This window comes from Pongo abelii, chromosome 1, assembly GCF_028885655.2.
Source record: "Pongo abelii isolate AG06213 chromosome 1, NHGRI_mPonAbe1-v2.0_pri, whole genome shotgun sequence".
NCBI lineage: Eukaryota > Metazoa > Chordata > Mammalia > Primates > Hominidae > Pongo > Pongo abelii.
In genome coordinates this window covers 47,324,630-47,341,934 of record NC_071985.2, presented here as the reverse complement: position 1 = coordinate 47,341,934, position 17,305 = coordinate 47,324,630, and the positions used below count along the sequence as shown (strand labels likewise).

Below are 17,305 nucleotides of genomic sequence, written 5' to 3'. Positions count from 1 at the left end.
AAACACAAAAATAGTCAGGCGTGGTGGCAGGTGCCCATAATCCCAGCTACTCAGGAGGCTGAGGCAGGAGAATCACTTGAGCTCTGGAGGTGAAGCTTGCAGTGAGCCGAGATCATACCACTGTACTCCAGCCTGGGTGACAACAGTGAAACTCTGGGAAAAAAAAAATCCACCAACAAACTCTCTGGGTTCTGCCTCTCTCCCACCTGAAACTGTGGCCACAGCACACTACCTACAGCTTCTGCGGATCATGTTTCTAGACCTGTAACCCCAGAGGTGTTCTGCAGGGGAGCAGGGAGGGAACGGTAGATGAAAAGCAGGGCTGGGTGCAGCATGCCAGTTCCTTGGTTCTACCCTGCACGGAATGTCTTCCTTCCTTGGAGGACACGGAGTCCGGAGCCCAGGCTTTATCAAAGATAAAACATTTGAGACTAAACAGTCTTTTTATAGATTGGAACAGGACTCCCAAGCACACGCTCTCCCGGCTGTTCCCAGCCTGCCTTTCTGGGCACACACAGAAAGCACACGCATTTTTCGGGGGGAAATGGAGACACTGAGGTTTGAGGGCGACAGTGCATGTCTAGGGAAAGGAGAGAGCCTCAAGAAGGCTTGGGGGCAGTGCCCAGCTTGTGGTGGTCTGGTCTGAGCCCACCTCTGTACCCCCTCAGGGAAGGGGCAGGCAGAGACGAGAATCAGGCATTAGGAGTTTGAAGTAGGATGGAATGCAAATGTGTCAGGCACACACACGCAGAATCACACACACTTTTGCTCACCCAGGCACAAACTGTGAAGAAGATACCAACACAGGGGTATCCCTGTTGTGGGACCCACAGAGGAAGGTACCAACTCCTCTCTACTACTTTCCTCCTTCCATCTTTCCCTCGGGGTCCTTTGGGCAAGTGTCCCAGCCCCACAGGCCTGTGGAAAAGGCACCAGCCCCTCTCACACTGGCCTGTGGGACTGGGATACTTGCCCAAAGGACCCCGAGGGAAAGGTAGGAGGAGAAAAGCAAATATGCACCATGTCCGTACTATTTATTAGGCAGTCTGTAAGCATTAGCTCACTTAATCTTTACAAGCACCCTACCAGCTTGGTGCTGTCCTATTTTTATAGATGAGGTCAACTAGGGGCCCAGCGGTCAAGGGCCCAAGGTCTGATAGATAACTGCAGAGGAGAGATGTGACCTCGGGGCCTTTTGACTTCAAAGCTCAGTGCTCCTTTCTCTTTGTTTTCTTGAGTGTAAAATAGAGATAATGTTGGAAGCTAATTTAGGGATATTGTGAGAATAGAGGGAGGTTGTTTGGATAAAGGTTAGCTGGTGTCTGACACAGAGTGGGCCTGCAGTAAATGCCAGGGTAATTATTGTGATTATTTTGTGTGCAGGGCCTCTAAGAGGACAGTGACACTGAAACCACCCACAGGGTCTGTCAGATAATATGGGCTTAAGATGATCAAGGCTGTGGATCTGCAGAGGGACTGGGATCCTTACACCACTTGGGAATCTAGTGGTGTGCCAATTCTGTGATACGCCAAGGTGTCGTGTCCTCCAGGTGGACTAAGACAGTGGTCCCTAACCTATTTGGCACCAGGGACCAGTTTCATGGAAGATAATTTTTTTTCCACGGATGGGGGTGGAGTGTGGGGGATGGTTTCGGGATGAAACTGTTCCACCTCAGATCATCAGGCATTAGTTAGAGTCTCATAAGGAGCATGCAACCTAGACCCCTCGCATGCGCAGTTCACAGTAGGGTTCGCATTCCTATGAGAATCTTATGCTGCCTCGGCTGATCTGACAGGAGGTGGAGCTCAGGTGGGAATGCTCACCAGCCTGCTCACCTCCCTCTCTATGTTCTGCCTGGTTCCTAACAGACCAAAGCCTGGTTCCGGTCCACTGCTCCAGGGCTGGGGACCCCTGGACTAAGGGAAGCAAACAGGTAGAGCCTGGTAGACACCTCAAAGGGCAGTGAAATGCCACTAGCTCTGGGATTGAATCAGAGGATGGTCCCCCATGGGGAGCCTAGGGACAGTCGTACCAGTTCATGAATACTGAATGAGCCTGCTCCATAGATCGGAATGGCAGTGATCTCTGGGCCTCAGTTTCCCCACTGGTAAAAAGAGTGGGTGAGATATTATTTGTATTTGGCGATCCCTCCCTTCCTGCTCTGAAATTCTATGAATTTTACTCTAGTTCCTCCCTTTATAGGGAGGCCAGTTTCCTTCATAATCCCAATCACAGCCAGTCCCAGGGGAGTCTCACAAAGGAAGGGTGAAAGGTGGAGGGGAAAGTGGGAGACCATATAGAGAGAATCACCAAATGGCCCAGGAGGCCTGATTCCCAGCTTAGTTCTTGCTCTTAGAGAGAATGCAGCTGCTGTTGTCAGACTGGCTTTGGAGTCAGAATGGCCTGGTGGGCGGTACTGTGGGAGCCTCGGAGGTCCCTCGAGGGGGTTTGGCACCTGGACAGTGCCAGATGGCCCAAGTGGGGAGTTCACAGCTCCTTTTTCCATCTTCTTTCCACCAGGGACCTCAGCATGAACAACCTCACAGAGCTTCAGCCTGGCCTCTTCCACCACCTGCGCTTCTTGGAGGAGCTGTGAGTAGATGCTTTGCAGGGTGGGAGGCAAGCATGGGCTCTGTCTAATATCTCTGGAACCAGGGCTCCCCAGGAGGTGGGATGGAGAGAAGAGAAAAGGACTTGGGAAGCTAAGATGGTTCTTGACAGCAGGGTGTTCTTCAGCTGACACCTGCCCCAGGTGTCAATTGACATGCTGGACCACATGGCATGGGAAGTCTAGGATCTAGCTTTCATTCCTCTTTGAAACCAGCTCCTCTTTGCAGCATTCCCTCCTAAGGTGAATAGTCACACTTCTCCCTGGGAGTCATCTTTGACCTGCTGTCATCCCCCGTGTCCAGCCACCAGCCCCTCCCCAAGTCCTGGTGGTTCTTCTCTGGGATGTCTCTCACATCCACCCCGCTTCTCTAGTCCCACTGCTACTGCCCCAGATGTCCCCTCACATCTGGGGGTTGAACCAGCCTCCTAACTGACAGATGCCCTCTTTCCATTCTAAATTATTCTGCACACCTTCAGGATGCATCTCACCAGCTCAAAAGCCTTCTGTAGTTCCCCATGGCCTAAAGGATCCACTTCTCAGACCCTCCCGTACAGTAAAGGCCCATTTCCTCCACAAAGTCCTCCCTGGTGAATCCCTGCCCACAGTGGTCACTCTCAGGTTGGGATTCTTAAATCTGGTCTTATATGCTAGGGGCGCTCAAAAGTAAATCATCTCCTGGGTTAGAGTGACTGGACTGCCTGCTCTGGGAAGCCAGGTCATTCTGTCCCAATCCTTGCTTTCATCCTAGCTCTATATTTCCAACACCTCCTAGCCCTGTTTTTTCTAATTTTCACACCACATAGATCCTTGGGGCTCTAGAAATTTTGCTTAAACTTCTCAAATTGAGTGTTACAGCTCTTTTAGAATTTGTCTAGCTCTTTTAGAATTTAAATAAAAAATAATAAAGAAACTTCGCAAACTGTGAGTTCCTGGCCCTGAAAGCATTCACAATTTCACCTCTACCCTGGCCCCACTACTCCCCTAACAGACCTCCCCACCTCGACCCAGACAGTGCTCCCCAAGGATACAGTCAACCTGCCCCTGTTGGAGTTTTGACCCCCATGGCCATGGCTTGGTATCCAGACCAAGTACTTGTTGAACCCCCTCTGGTAGACAGGCAAGCTCAAGGTGCTCTGGGAGAAAACAAGATAAAAGCCTTCCTGCCACCCCCAGGGGATGTCCAGGTGAGGCTGAAGAGTAGTGTGGCCAGCAAGTCAGGAGGGGAGTGTGGCAGCTGTTGGCTCAGGCACCCAGGGCATTCTGTGTAAGGGAGTGGTTAGGGTTGGCCTGGCTGGTAGGCAGGAAAGCCTTCCTGGAGGAAGAAGATTAAACCAGTTTTCAAAGGAGATGGACAGGGTAAGAGGCAGTGGAGGGGCCTTTTAAGGGGGAGATGACCCAGCTTAGGTGGGAATGTAAAGCAAGAGCAAAGGCCAAGGAGATCAGGCAGGTGACATTGGACACGACCTGAGAACTTCAGGCTGACTTTCCATCTCCCACGATCTGAGAGGTCTGGACCCATTTTAGAGGCTCCACCTAAAGGACTTTTCCACGGCAAATACCCACCTACAGAACCCAAGCTAGGAGACCTCAGATGTCACGATGCCTTTCCACACAGCTTTTTTTAAAAACAATAAATGTCAAATAAAGAGACTTTTATTAGAGATACATGTTTTAAAAATAGTTCTGAGGTATGCCAGCACAATCTCCACAGCTACAAGCCTCTCGGTAGCAACTGATGCACATAATAATGTCCCTGGGGACTTTGGAGATCAGGCAGTGCCTTCTGAATCATCCACCATTAAATTCTGCTCAGTCAGGTTTCAGCATTGAGTGTATTTGCTCCTTTTAGAATTGGTGATTGCCCCTGACAAACATGGAAATGCTTAATTAGACCAGAATGTTAGATGAATTACAACACCCCATTTCCTAACCCTCCTGGATTAGTGAGGGTTAGTTGTGTAGTTTAGGGCCTGGAGAGACACAGATACACCCCCTGGTACTCATCCCTCCACTGATGACACCATATGATGCGGTCCAGCAGTTGAGAGCAGGCGGTGGGTAATCCAGGTTAGCACAGGAGAGGATGTGGGGAAACTGTGGCCGTGAGCCTTGAAATTAGTCAGGTCTGGGTGAGAACACCAGGCTCTGCCATGGACTGGTTCTGTGACCCCTAGGGGACGTGGTTGACTTCTCCTAGCCTCAGTTTCCTCATCTGAAATTTGGGGAAAATAATAGGCACTTTACAGGATTATTGTGAGAACTGAGGCAATGCATGTGAAGTATTAAACACATCGTAGATCTCAATAAATGGTAGTTTTTACCACTGCCCTCCCTTCCCCTATCTCAAGACACTTTCTTATGGAGGTCACCACCTCCCTGGGTTACCTGCCAACATTGCTGACCCTTGTCTCTGATTTCCAGGCGTCTCTCTGGGAACCATCTCTCACACATCCCAGGACAAGCATTCTCTGGTCTCTACAGCCTGAAAATCCTGTAAGTATAGGTACACCTCATTTTACATAGAGCTGCAGCACTGAGAATGGTGAGCAAATCAAAGTTTTAGAACCCAAGTCTTGGTTTATCATTGACTTGCTTGTTATTCCCTTATCTTCACTTTCAGTTTCAATTGTTATTTCCATTTCTTTGCTTCACCTTGTCTGTAACAAACTTTATGATTTGTAAATAAACATTTAATTGTACCTGCTACATTCAGCCACACTAAAAGGAAGTGAAACATTTTAAAAAAGTAAAGTGTATAATGACCATCGACATAGGTCTTTGTGGGGCTGAATTCAGTTACAGACCCACAGGTCTCTCCCCATGACCTCTAGCCCAAGGGAGGGATAAGACTGTTTCTGGAGAGGAGAAATCCAGGTGGCTTTTCTTTGGCTTTTCTTCCCCTTGCAACCCAACCTTAGTTTCTGTGGCTGCAGCACTGAGTTTCCATTCTGGCTGTAAACATATTCCCTCCTTCAGTCTTCATGTTGCTTCCTCCCTGCTCCTCCTTTACTTATTCCCTTTGAAGCAAAAGGAAAGGGAGAGTTGGAGAGGACCTTTTGTTATTCCGCCTAGCTTCCATTTACCATAAACTGATGGCCCATTTCAGAGAAAGGAAGGCTGAGACACAATCTCCTCAACTCATGACTCACCTTGTTCCAACTAAGACTGTCCTTCCCAAGCCTCCTCATATTCTTATGATGAGTGAAAGTAAGAGGAATTGGGAGGAAGTGGATGCATAGGGACTGAAGGTAGATAGGAGAGGTTCCCAGGGAGGGAGCGTTGCCACAGTGTCTGGTTTGGGAAGAAAAGGAGGATATTAGGGACTGATGCTGGAGCAACAGAATGAGCATTTGGGGCTTCCCTAAAGTGGTGAGTCATTCCCAACTCTGCTACTCCCTTACCCCGACTTGACTTGCAGGTCTCCTTTGTACAGTTGAGCAGGTTGTTCATTGCACCAGAGCATCTGGTTAAGGAAGTGAGAAGGGGCTGAATCCCAGTCCTGTGCCCTGGCTTGGGCTGCATTCACCCAGAAAGGGATATCTTTTAAAAATGTACTCAGAGTTGCTGATGGGTTAGTGGTGGTCCTGCCCCCCATGGCCCATGAGCTCCAGGCTTCCAGCTGGTCAAGGTCAACACTCCACATCTAAGCACTTTCTCCTTTCCCTGTGTTGTTCATCTCTGGCCCCTCTGCCTGTGAATCTCTGACTCCCAGGGCTCTCTGGTCTCTATCCTTCCCTTACTCTCTGCTCTGTCCTTGGGTCTCTCCTGTTGTCACCAGCCTCAGTCTCCTTGTCTCCCCCTTCTCCTTCTCTGTCTCAGACCTTGATCTCCCTCTCCCTGCCCCACTGTTCTCTGCCTCTCAGTTCTGCTTCTTCCTGTCTCCTCTCTGTGTCTCTCTCCCCATAAACATCTCTGCCCTGGGGAGCAGGGGAGGTGTTCTGAAACAGACACACAGTGCAGGCGGCCTACTTGGTGGTGTGTCTGTGCCCAGTGGCAGGCTCAGACCTGCAGCCTGGATTAGAGAGCAGGGCTCTGTTTACTGGGCCTTCAGAAGATGTAAGACTCACGTCCCATTCCTAAGACTCTGGCTTAGAGATGAGCCTCCTCTTTCTTCTTTGCCTGCATTAGGCAATAAATCAAAGCTTCAGAGAAACCACAGGCCTCCCGCCCCCCTTTCTGCAAATGGCACCCTTGGCTCAGTGAATAGGGCAGCAGGGGGAGGTTGTAGGCAGGAGTTGAGCGGGAGCTGAGGACAGCCAGGTCCGCTCCCCACTTTGCCATTGAGCCCCATTTTGCCCCATCCTCAAAGATCACCTGGTCCCCCAAAGCCTTTGTGTCAGTCCTTGGCCTACAGAACCTCTCTACCTTAGGGATCGGTTGGGTGGTCTTGGGGAATGATCCTCTTACATGCTTCAAAGCAGAAGATTCCACCTGCATCCTAGGCACGAATTACTTTCTGATGTCTGATGTCAATTTCCCTTGTATTTCCTTCCATTGCTTGCTTTTCAGAGTTGCGAGAAAAATAGAGCAGTAGCACCATGATAATGACAACCTATTTTTGTACCAGGAGACGGTCACCTTAGCTGCTCCCCAGTCTTCTCTGGGCCTGGGACCCTTATCTGAGTGGCCTCTTCTTATTTCAGAGGCTGGGCTCTCCCTGTGGGACACTCTGCCTTGGTCCTCTCCCGAGACAAAGGATTAAATAAAGAGGATTCCCTCTCTGGTCCTTTCTTAAATGACTGTGGCAGAAGCCCTCTCTCATGTCTTTCCCACACCCCCCCCCCCACACCCCCACCCATCCCTGCCTGACCTGGAGATATTACTCTTAAGATCTTCTTCTTCTTCTGAGAGTTCTCTAAGTCTTCAACCCACAGGCTCTGGCAAGGCTCAGATCAAGAGAGTCAGCTACTGCAGGGAACTTTCAGTCTCACATCACTATCTCTGTCCTGTAGAGCTGGCAAGGCCCAGACGCTAGTCTTAACCATCACTAGTCTCACCATCCTGGCTCAGCACTGGAGCTGTGCTAAGGGAAGCCACGGCTCCCTCTGCCCTAGGCATGTCGGAAAATGCCTGAGCCTCTGAGGGGTCCTGTCCTGCCTGTTTTTACACAGGGGCAGCTTTGGCCAGAGCTCCTGCATCTTGACCTATGGCCTAAGGGTGTGGGCATGCGTGTGTGCATGTGTGTGTCAGGCTTCTCCAGTCTTTATCTCGAAAGTTTCCTGTCTCGTCTCCATCACAGGTTTCTCTCCCCAGAGCTGGCCTCCCAGAGAGCTGGGTGAGGCCTGAGGCTTGGTCATCTTCCCACCTCTGCAGACTAGCTCCTCCCTCCTTATGCCAGATTGGCCTGACATAAGATGGCCTGGCATTTAGAAAGACTCCTGCTGGGCTTCAGTTGCTTCTTACCAGGCCCAGATCTGGGAAACTGGGGTAACAGTCTGAGGACCTGCCTCCCGTCCTGCCGTCAAGAGACTGGGCAGATTTTCCCAGGTGCCTTGCTCCTGGATTGAGTCCCAAATCCCTGTAAGTCTGTGACTGGATTCTTAGCCCATGCCATCTTGATAAAGACTAAGGCTCTTAGAAGGCAGCTCCTGCTTCCTGAGCTGGGGCCCATCCCATGTGAAACCCTGGCTCCAGGCCATAGAGGAGTGGTTGGGAGTTAGCATCTCCGGGACCCATCCCGGAGGAAATCTCCCTGAGCCGACCTCTAGTGTAGCCCTTTTCATCCTGTATGGAGCTGTCTTCAGTTGACATTAACTGTGTTTACTCTGTGCCTGGCTAGGCGGTGACCATGCCTGGCTGAGTCTGGGCTCTATTAGTGTCGATGAACTGAATTGAACTGACCCACGAAGGGACATGCTAGTCATTTAGGAGTGCTGGGCTCTGTCTGAGCCTCACCAACCTGGCTCGGGGGAGAAGGCTGCCCCCTCTGAGTCACCCCTGTACATGAGGCAAGGCCTGCTGCCCTCATCCTTTCAAGGGACTGGATGACAGGAAGTGGATCTAGCTCTGTGGATCTCATGTGCTGTCAGAAGCCTTGAGGTCAGACTCAGAGCCTCACCAGATCCCAGAACAGATGTTAAGGAGGATCTCAGATTTCCTCTCTCTGAGCCTCCGTTTTCTCACCTTTTAAAGTGGAGGAGTCAGAATAAAATTTCCAACATTTTTAGCTATGGAAACTTGAAACAGATTCTTTGTAGTTCATACACTTGATGATCGGTGTTCACACTCATACGTGTGATGTGCCACCCTTGGACCTTGTTACGACATCAGCACATTACCCCTCTACATGAATTTTTATTTTTTTTTTTAAAGGAAACTTAAAATCAAAAGCATTTTGCGGGCTGGGTGTGGTGGCTCATGCCTGTAATCTCAGCACTCTGGGAGGCCAAGGCAGGTGGATAACCTGAGGTCAGAAGTTCAAGACCAGTCTGACCAACATGGTGAAACCCCGTCTCTACTAAAAATACAAAATTAGGAGGTCGTGGTGGCGCACACCTGTAATCCCAGCTACTTAGGAGGCTGAGGCAGGAGAATCACTTGAGTCCAGGAGGTGGAGGTTGCAGTGAGCAACCTCCTTGAGAGTTGCACCATTGCACTCCAGACTGGACAATAAGAGCAAAATGCCATCTCAAAAAAAAAAAAAAAAAAAAAGAAAAAGCATTTTGTGCAGACCTCCCAATACATAAAACAGATGAATGAGGTCTCTGGTTAAAGTGAGTAAAGAAGGTGGTACACTCCAGGCTGCATCTTACCTACCCACCCCATAACCCCCAAGCACTTCTGCAGAACTAAAGGAGCCTTTGGAAACCACTGATGGATCACCTCTTTTATACTTTTTGGATATGACACTCATGGTTCCTGCCCCCAAATGCCTCTCTGGCCAGAGAGATGCTTCACACGTGTGAGGGGAGGAGTGCTGAGGACTAGACTTCTACTGGACCAACGGCTGCATGTTAGAGTCAGCTGGGAGCTTGCAAAACTACTGATGCCTCATATTCCTTCCCCAGAGACTTTGCCCCAGAGATTTAACTGGGCTTCAGTGTGACCTGGGCATTGGGATTTTAAAAATCATCCCAGAGGTCAGGTGCAGTGGTTCATGCCTGTAATCCCAGGACTGTGGAGGGCTGAGGCAGGAGGATTGCTTGAACCCAGGAGTTTGAGACCAGCCTGGGCAACAAATCAAGACCCCATCTCTACAAAAAAATGTTAAAACCTTGTCTGTTGATTCTGATGTACAACCAGGGCTAAGAACTGCTGGATTAGATAGACTGCCTCTCCATATAGAACCAGGGCTAGAAAAAGAAGTAGGAAAATATCGTCACAAAAGCATTGGCCTGAGAGACAGGACTTGAGTCCTAGTCCTGATTCTGCCATTAATTTGCTTTGTAACTTAGGGCAAGTTACCTTCTCTCCCTGAGCCTTCACCTCCTCATCCTGGAAAACAAAGGGCTGTTTCCTTCCAACCTTTATAACCCAGTTGTAGCTCAATAAAAGAATGATGGCTGGGAAATGAGAACAGGAACATCAAGGGAAATGGGTCAGGGCCAAAGCCGACTGCCATGCTGACCTCCAGTTTGATGGGTGTTGATTCCATGAATAAAAGGACTTTCTGATAATCAGACTGTCTGGCATAGGATGAGTTGTCTCAGGGAGACAATGAGTTCCCTGACACTAGAAGGAAAATTAAGTGCCCTGAGATGTTACAGTGTCTGTATTGGGAGGAGGTACAATTCAGAAACCTTAAAGATCTTTCTAGATCTCTCTCTGGGATTTGACAAAGGAAAGGATGGAGGAATCTTAGGAGGTGATGTGGGTAGAGATGCACTGAGGGGCCCCTTGGAGCTTGGGACTCACCTGTGCAGTGACCAGGTGTAGCCTCCTGGGCCCCTGGAGGGGTGGGGCCTGTGAAGAGACATGAGCAGCCTGCAACCCCCTGTTTTCTCAGCCATCATTTCTCTTGTATCCTTGCTCCAAGCACCCTCAGGATTCTGCATGAGAATCAAGGCAGGCCCCTGAGATGGGAAGCAAAGGCCCACCCTTTAGATGAAAGAAGTCAGGATGGCTGGGAGGGTAGAAACACTAAGCAGCGCAGAGGGCAGGAAATGTCCTGGATGGAATGTTACCACTGAGTGAGGCTTTATGCACCTTCTGGCAGCCTCTTCCTTTGAAAGATGAAGGAATCAAGGTCCAGAGAGGGGAGAGGAAGTGACTTACTCAAGTCATCCAGTAAATGGTAATACTGAAACCAGATACTAATAATGATAATTGATAGTATCAGTGAATGTGCTATTGAACTTGTCTCTGTGTGAGACACTGCCATTGAGGGCTTTACAGGGGTGATTTTATTTGATCCACACAATCAGTGCATGAGGTCAGTATCATCCCCAACTTATAGATGAGAAAAGAGAAAACTAAGGCCCGCGGTGCTTAAGTAGCTTGCACACTATCACACAGCTAGAAAGCAACAGAGCTAGGACGTGGATCACGGCTGTCTGACTTCAGAGTCTGCACCTGTGACAACTATACTGTAAGGAAGCCCAAGAGACACAGGTTTAAATTCCAACCCTGAAGCAAAACTCTGTCTGGAAAGGCCCCTCTGGCATTGGGTGGAGCCTGGATTGAAGGGGCCACTGGAGGCCAACAGACCTTCAGGAACACAGAGTTTGCATGGAAAGGGGCTGAGCCTTCCAGCTGCTCACAGCCCTGGGCTCTGCCCCTTCCTGCAGCCAGGCCCTTCCCCTGTGTGGCCCTTGCCCCTTCCCCACCCCTTGGGGTGGCAAGGAGGAACCCAATCCCAGGGGTCCCCAAAGTCTTTGTTCTTTGTTCTCCCTTCTGTAGCCTTGCCTCTATGAAGGGCTCCTCCTATCCCCACCCATTCCCACAGTGAGCTCAGCATTCTTTTGTTCTTGTGATGCTGAGGTTGGGTTCATATCTGAGATTTTCACATACCCGTAAGAGGAGTTTAAGAGAGATGACATGTGACTCTGACCAGGACGTCACATAGGAGGCATGGAAAACGACTCAGGCTCATCATCTTACTGCTCAGCATTTTCTGGCCATTGCTGTATCCCACCACTATGATAGACGCTGTAGTGTAATGGTTAAGTGTCTAGACTCTGGACCCAAACCTTCTAGGTTCAAAGCCCAGCTCTGTCAGTTAGCAGTTGTGTGCACCCTAATCATGAGGATGATAATAATTCCTATCTGCTGGAGTTGTAACAAGGGTGAGTTTTAATTAATACAAGTTCTAAGACCAGGACCTGGCACATTAGCCATTCATATTATTAAACTAAAGGACCAGAAATTGGGCTACTCTTCCTGAAGCGTGGAATTACCTGAATGATTGTGCGCCAAGGCTTCCCCCTCTGAAAGATGGATGGATACACCATAAAGGGGTAACTGAGTCTCCTAGGGTAGGGCTCACTCACTGTGCCCAGGGCAGTTAGCAACTTCCTCCCTTCCTGCTTCCCCAGCTCTTCCATGAACTCCCTGTGTGCTCTCCTTCTCATTTCTGGATCTAAAGGCGTGGAGGGTTTTCCTCCCATGTCTTTACCCAGTTCCTCCTTTTGCTCAGGGCTCTGTGCCTCAGGGGACTCCCTGCACTTTCGAGTGCTATCCTCAAAACTTTCTAAGACCACTCTGATGCCTGGGGTTGGCTAGAGTCAGCAGTGCCACCTGGAGTGGCGCCCCAGGCCCTATTTCTCCCCTTGTACATGCTCTCTGACCCTCTACCCTACACATGGGGTTCCCAGGTGCCCTGAGGAGCTCCAGGACTCCTGCCTATGGAGTCGTCGTGGGGTTTTGGGGCTTGGGTCCTGGTCCCCAGAGGACAGCTAGTGAGCAGATCATTTTCATTGGCTGGCACAGCACTTCTTTGAGGGACTAGGAGAGATTGGGCCATGAGAACAGTGCAGATACACTCATCTGGGGTACTTCGAATTGTTCCTATAGACAAAGGCTGAAAAAAATGTATTTGCCTGGGGCCCTGACACCCTAAGGACAGCCTTACCCTCATCACATCCTCCCCTTCCACAAAGAAACCTTTAGCCTTTCAGATGAATAGACACGGAAACTGACAACCTACATTTTCCCACATCCTTCCTGACCAAACTTTAACAAAATCCCAAGTACTCTGACTTCAGAATGTCTTCTCTCCTTCCTCTCCATGGTCTTCTTCACCCCTGCCTCCTCCTAGGGTCCCTTCTGAGATGCTCTCCCTGAACAGTGGGCCTCCCTGCCCCGTGTACAACCCCCCAGGGACCTCAGCAGCCTCTGAATCTGCACTAACAAGGCAGGGGAGCTGGACCAGACTCTCTCTGGGGCTCTGAGGCTGGGGTGAGAAGGAGGGGTCTGGCTTGGGGCTGGGGGTTCAAGGGAGGAGTCAGCACCCTCCAGCCAGCTCTGCATGCCATGTGGGTCCTTAAAGCCCTTTCTCTTCTCCCGTAGGATGCTGCAGAACAATCAGCTGGGAGGAATCCCCGCAGAGGCGCTGTGGGAGCTGCCGAGCCTGCAGTCGCTGTGAGTCATTAGAGGGCCAGTCTGGGAGTCACCAGCTTCCTGGGGCCTGAGTCACAGCCCAGGGCCCCCTGCCTCAGCTTTCCCTTCCCTCTGCAGGCACCTCCTCTCCCCGTCCACGTTCCAGACAGCATGCTGCTCTTGGCTTTGGTTTCTCCGGGGTTTTCTGTTGTCATCAGTGTGTGGATGTGTACACTCCTATGTGTATTTCAGGAAAAGAGGGCTCCCACGCCCCACTGGGGGACTGTGGGAATGGGACCTCCCTAGGTGAGGCCACCAGGCCAGCGGTCCTGGGGCGACTTGCGTTCTGCCATTGGAGCCTGGGGTTAGGGGTGGAGACTGCCGTCCAAAAGAAGCATCAGGAAGGGGCTGTCTCCTCTACCTAGCCTGCTTTTGCCCCTGGGCTCTGTTGTGGGTGGGAAGGAGGCTAGGCTCAGATACTCATTTTCTCTACTTGGGGGTGGGACTGCCCACAGGGACTCACAGGCCACCCATAACAGATCCCTCCCTCCAAGGAACCCTGTAGTTCCCTTCTTGTCCAGCAGGGGCATCGTGGAAGCCAGACCCAGCCTGAGGGTGGAAGCGGGAGCAGGTGCTCCAGGGTGATGTAACCCAGCCCAGTGGGAGCCGCTGGGCTTCATCCACATAGTGCACAGCCCAAGGCGTGGAACACAGTAGGTGCCTCATACATGCTTGAAGAACCTAACTTAATTATCAGGTACAACTTCATCCGATGGGAGAGTGAAGAGATATTTTGGGAGAAGTCAAAGTTGGGGGGCAAGATTTGGGCACAACAGTTAGCTAGTGGGGGAAACTGAGTCATAGTGCGCATGCAGTGTGTCCGGACAAAGGCCTCTCATATTCTCCGCCTTTGGCGCTGTTCAGTCTGTGGATGTGGAAGTCAGACAACTTCTGACTTCTCCTTGGGTGGAAGGGGAAACGAGGTGGGAAAAGGTGACTTTCCTTCCCACGACTGATATTTAGGCCCCATTCCACCTTACGCGGAGGGCCAGCTGTGGGGGTCCTGGCTAGCAGCTGTGCCACACCCACCCGTGGTGAGGGCTTTCCTCTCCTACTCCTTCCCTGGGTGCCCTCTACCCTCCTGCCTCTATGTCTGGTCCCTGGCACCCCTCAGCTGCTCGATCGATCGGCCCCAGTGGCAGAACCTGTCTCCCCGCACTCTCTCAACTTCTGCCCCCACTTCCCAATGAGTGCTGGGCGTCTGGCCCCAGCCCTCTGCTCTCCCTCCATCCAGCCTCACCCCTGGACAGGGCCAGGCAACCCAGTGTGCCCCTAGAGGCCAAGGTCGGAAGACCAGAGGCCAGGCAAGCCTGTGCTTGCTCCCCACCCGCAGGCGCAGACTAAACATTTGCCTAGGGCACCAGCACAGCAGGGACAGCCAAAAATAAGGGAGGAGGAGTGAGGAGAATTTGACATTTCATCCACAGCCTCAAACAGGACTTCATAGGGGAAAAAAATTAGACTTTCACTAGACTTCTTCACACTTTTAAGGTTGTTAATTAAGTTTACTTTTTTTTAAAAAAAATCGTGAATCACATATTCTGAGTTCTTGGGGCTTCTAAAGGTCTTGCTTTCGGACTAGGTATGGAGCTTTTGGGCAATGCAGACAATTTTCCTTACACTTTCTGGGAAGTGGGCAGCCCTTGTGGCTGGGAGAACCAGACCATTAGCTTCCACTTTCAGCCCCATTATTCTCCTTTGCCTGGGTTAACAGGGCAGGGGACAGAGGTCAAGTCCCCCACTCCTCCAGTTATAAGGCAGATGAGTAGATTTTGCTTTTTGCAGTCCTGCAAGAAGAGCACTGGCCTGTGTGACAGAAAATGTGGCTTCAAGTCCTGGCTCTGATCTTGACTACTGTGTCATTTACCCTCTCTGCACCTCAGTTTCTCTATCTTCAAGGTGGGGATAATTATCTTCCCTGCCTCACAGGGTGTTGGGAAGATCAAATATATAGTCAATGTGAGGGGGATTTGCAAAAAAAAAAAAAAAAGACTTCACATAGCTATAATATATGATGATGTTATTGTGAGATTGTTCATCTAACCAGTCATTGATCCTCCGCCGTTTTTTTGTTTTGTTTTGTTTTGTTTTTTTTGAGAAAGGATCTGGCTCTGTCACCCAGGCTGGAGTGCAGTGACCTGATCTCAACTCACTGCAACCTCCACCTCCTAGGCTCAAGCCACCCTCCCACCTTAGCCTCCGGAATAGCTGGGACTACAGGCGTGCACTACCATGCCCAACTAATTTTTGTATTTTTTTGTAGATATGGGGTTTTGGTTTTGCCATGTTGTCCAGGCTGGTCTCGAACTCCTGAGCCCAAGCAATCCACCTACCTCGGTCTCCCCTCCCACAGTTCTGGGATTACAGGAATAAGCCACTGTGCCCAGCCTGATCCTTTTTTTTTTTTTTAAGACAGAGTTTTGCTCTGTCGCCCAGGCTGGAGTGCCGTGGTGCGATCTCAGCGCACTGCAACCTCCGCCTCCTGGGTTCAAGAGATTCTCCTGCCTCAGCCTCCCAAGTAGCTGGTACTACAGGCGTGGGCCACCACGCCCGGCTAATTTTTATATTTTTAGTAGAGACGGGGTTTCACCATATTGGCCAGGCTGGTCTCAAACTCCTGACCTCGTGATTCACCTGCGTCGGCCTCCCAAAGTGCTGGGATTACAGGTGTGAGCCATGGCGCCCAGCTCCATTTTTTTTTTTGAACAAAAATTTTTCAGGTGGCAGAACCAGAGTTGAGCCTTTAAAGACTAGTATAAATCAGGTGAAGAGGCGGGGAATGACGTTTCAGAGAGAGGAAACAGCACACGCTGCAAAGGCACAAAGTTAAGAAAGAACCTGAAAGGTTCTTGTATCGGTTGGAATCCTAAGAGCTCCCCAACAGCTAACACGAGGCGGTGTGTTTTAACAAGAGCCTGGGTGCCGGCGGGCTGAGGCTAAAATGGCGTCAGCCCCCAAAATGGCGTCAGCCCCAAGTGAGGACGGGGCAGGGGTTTTATTGTCTTCTGTAAAAAAGGGGCGGCTCAGTCTGACGTAGCTGCTACGTGGTACCCGGATGGCCTCTTTCTCGATCTTCAGGGGTAGGTGTCTTCCGACCAGGGTAGGTGTCTTCTTGCCGGCTCTTTTCCTGCTTTTCCTATCTTGCTGGAGCACGCTGCTGGCGCCAAGTAGCCCGGCGCTTGGCGACTGGGCCTGGGAAGGGAGGAGTTACTCATCCCTTCGAGCTTTCAGGCCCCGGGGAGAATCTTTCAGAACCAAGTAAATTCTGAAGAATTTGTAAGGAAGTGAGTTTGGCTGGCTGAACGTGTGTGTGTGTGTGTGTGTGTGTGTTGGGGGACTGGTGGGAAGGGCAGTAGTGGGGAAAGATCTGGAGTTAGAAGTGGTCATACCTGAAAAGTAGGCAGGACCTTGCTAAGGATTTGGACTTTATTCTTAAGACAGCAGGGAGCCATGGGAGGGCTTTTAGCAGGAAAGCAAGGTGATAGGGTTTGTGTCTTTGAAAAGTTACTTTGGCAGCAGTTATAGGGGGCAGTCTGAAGGTGGGGAAGTCAGTGAAGAGGCTCCTAAACCAAGGCAGCATGTTAGTGGCCAAAGGAAAGACAGACAGGGGCATTGGTGAAAGGAGAAGCAGACAAACTAGAAATATCTAGAAGTCATGCCAGTGAGACTCTGGAGTTAAATTGTTTGGGTTCACCTCTCAGCTTCTTCACTTACTCACTTACTGCCTATAAGACCCTGGGCAGACTACTTACCTTCTGCGTTTCCATTTCTTCATCAGTAAAATGGAAGCAATAATAGTATCTGTGTATCTCAACAGCATAGAGTGAAATGATTTGATATACGTAAAAGAATTAGAACAGCACCTTTTGTTGCTACTTTTACAATGATCATTAGTAGTAGTAATGCTGACTGGATGTGGGAGCTGAGGGAGAGGAGAAGTTCAGCAGACACCCAGTTCTTGGGCTTTGACATCAGGGTGTACCATCAGCAAGAGTCTGGCACGTGGTAAGAGCTTATTAAGAACATGCAGGCTGGGCGCAGTGGCTCACGCCTGTAATCCCAGCCCTTTGGGAGGCTGAGGCAGGTGGATCACCGGAGCTCAGGAGTTCAAGACCAGCCTGGCAAACATGGCAAAACCCCGTCTCTACTAAAAATTC

General features: G+C 50.4%; 2 protein-coding genes, 1 non-coding gene and 1 pseudogene across 4 annotated transcripts in view; 3 read left to right on the top strand and 1 right to left on the bottom strand.

Moving 5' to 3' along the window:
- SYT2 (synaptotagmin 2) overlaps positions 1 to 17,305 on the bottom strand; it is a 527,556-nt gene that overhangs the window by 44,642 nt on the left and 465,609 nt on the right. The window lies entirely within an intron of this gene.
- LGR6 (leucine rich repeat containing G protein-coupled receptor 6) overlaps positions 1 to 17,305 on the top strand; it is a 95,380-nt gene that overhangs the window by 494 nt on the left and 77,581 nt on the right. Inside the window, exons 2-4 of one of the 2 annotated variants that reach the window (XM_054523131.1) lie at positions 2,522 to 2,593; positions 5,034 to 5,105; positions 13,059 to 13,130. In XM_054523131.1, the coding sequence (XP_054379106.1) occupies positions 2,532 to 2,593; positions 5,034 to 5,105; positions 13,059 to 13,130 (206 nt within the window). In that variant the 5' untranslated portion in view covers positions 2,522 to 2,531. Of the gene's footprint in view, positions 1 to 2,521; positions 2,594 to 5,033; positions 5,106 to 13,058; positions 13,131 to 16,080; positions 16,229 to 17,305 lie in introns of those variants that run through there. The other variant, XM_054523137.2, reaches the window with a different exon arrangement.
- LOC112131286 (U7 small nuclear RNA) lies at positions 3,457 to 3,511 on the top strand (annotated as a pseudogene).
- On the top strand, positions 8,799 to 8,899 carry LOC112131575 (small nucleolar RNA U13). Its single transcript, XR_002913617.1, has one exon. It is a non-coding gene; the product is annotated as a small nucleolar RNA U13 (small nucleolar RNA).